At 71.8% G+C, this 834-nt stretch overlaps 1 protein-coding gene across 2 annotated transcripts in view; it reads left to right on the forward strand.

Moving 5' to 3' along the window:
* The first annotated feature begins 330 nt into the window (after positions 1-330).
* FAM199X (family with sequence similarity 199, X-linked) overlaps positions 331-834 on the forward strand; it is a 26,234-nt gene continuing 25,730 nt past the window's right edge. For both annotated transcript variants that reach the window (XM_004717729.2, XM_045290656.1), the window contains exon 1: positions 331-728. In XM_004717729.2, coding sequence (XP_004717786.1) covers positions 532-728 — 197 coding nt within the window. In that variant the 5' untranslated portion in view covers positions 331-531. The remainder of the gene's footprint in view (positions 729-834) is intronic.

The raw sequence follows: 834 nt of genomic DNA on the forward strand, positions 1-834 counted from the left end.
CGTGGAAGGCGGGGAAGGGCGGGGAGGCCGGCTCAGGGCCGAGGCGGGCCGCGGACGAGTGGAGTGGAAGGTTCAGTTCCTCCTCCGCTCCGGCAGGGGGCACGGGGTGCGGCTTCCCGCTGCCCTTCCGCTCCCGGCGGGCACCGGCTGGACTGCAGCCTCCGTGAGCTGCGAGCGCAGTGGGTGGGGCGGGGCGGGCCGGGCCGGGCCAGATGGCGGTGTCGCTGCGCGGACTGGGCTGGGCCAGAACTGTCGGAGACGGCGCGGTGGCGGTGGCGATGGCAGTGGCGGTGACAGTGGCGGTCTAGGCAGCTGCTGAGGCCACTGGGGCGCCCACTGGGGAGCCGGCAGGTCGTGGTGACCTGGAGCAGTGTCCTCGTTTGGCCCGCACTCTGGGCAGCGGCGGGCAGCCTGCCGGTGAGCTGAGGCGGGCACACCCCGGCGGCGGCGGACAGGTTAGAGTGGGGGCAGGGACCAGCGCGGGTGCCTCTCCAAGCCACAGAGCAATCCCGGGCCAGGCTCTCTCCAACCATGTCCGACGAGGCGTCGGCCACCGCTCCGTACGAGAAGTTCCTCACCCCCGAGGAGCCCTTCCCACTCCTGGGACCCCCTCGCGGGGTGGGCACCTGCCTGAGCGAGGAGCCCGGCTGCCTGGACATCAGTGACTTCGGCTGCCAGCTGTCCTCCTGCCATCGCACCGACCCACTCCACCGCTTCCACACCAACAGGTACCGGCCGCTGCCTAGGGCAGGGATGGATTTCCCACAGCCCGGCTTCCAGCCAGAGAACTCCGGGACCTCCCAGATCCTGGTCACCGGCGTCCATTACCCCCCC

This window comes from Echinops telfairi, unplaced genomic scaffold (genome assembly GCF_000313985.2).
Source record: "Echinops telfairi isolate 266 unplaced genomic scaffold, ASM31398v2 ScPeMD7_47;HRSCAF=170, whole genome shotgun sequence".
Classification (NCBI taxonomy): domain Eukaryota; kingdom Metazoa; phylum Chordata; class Mammalia; order Afrosoricida; family Tenrecidae; genus Echinops; species Echinops telfairi.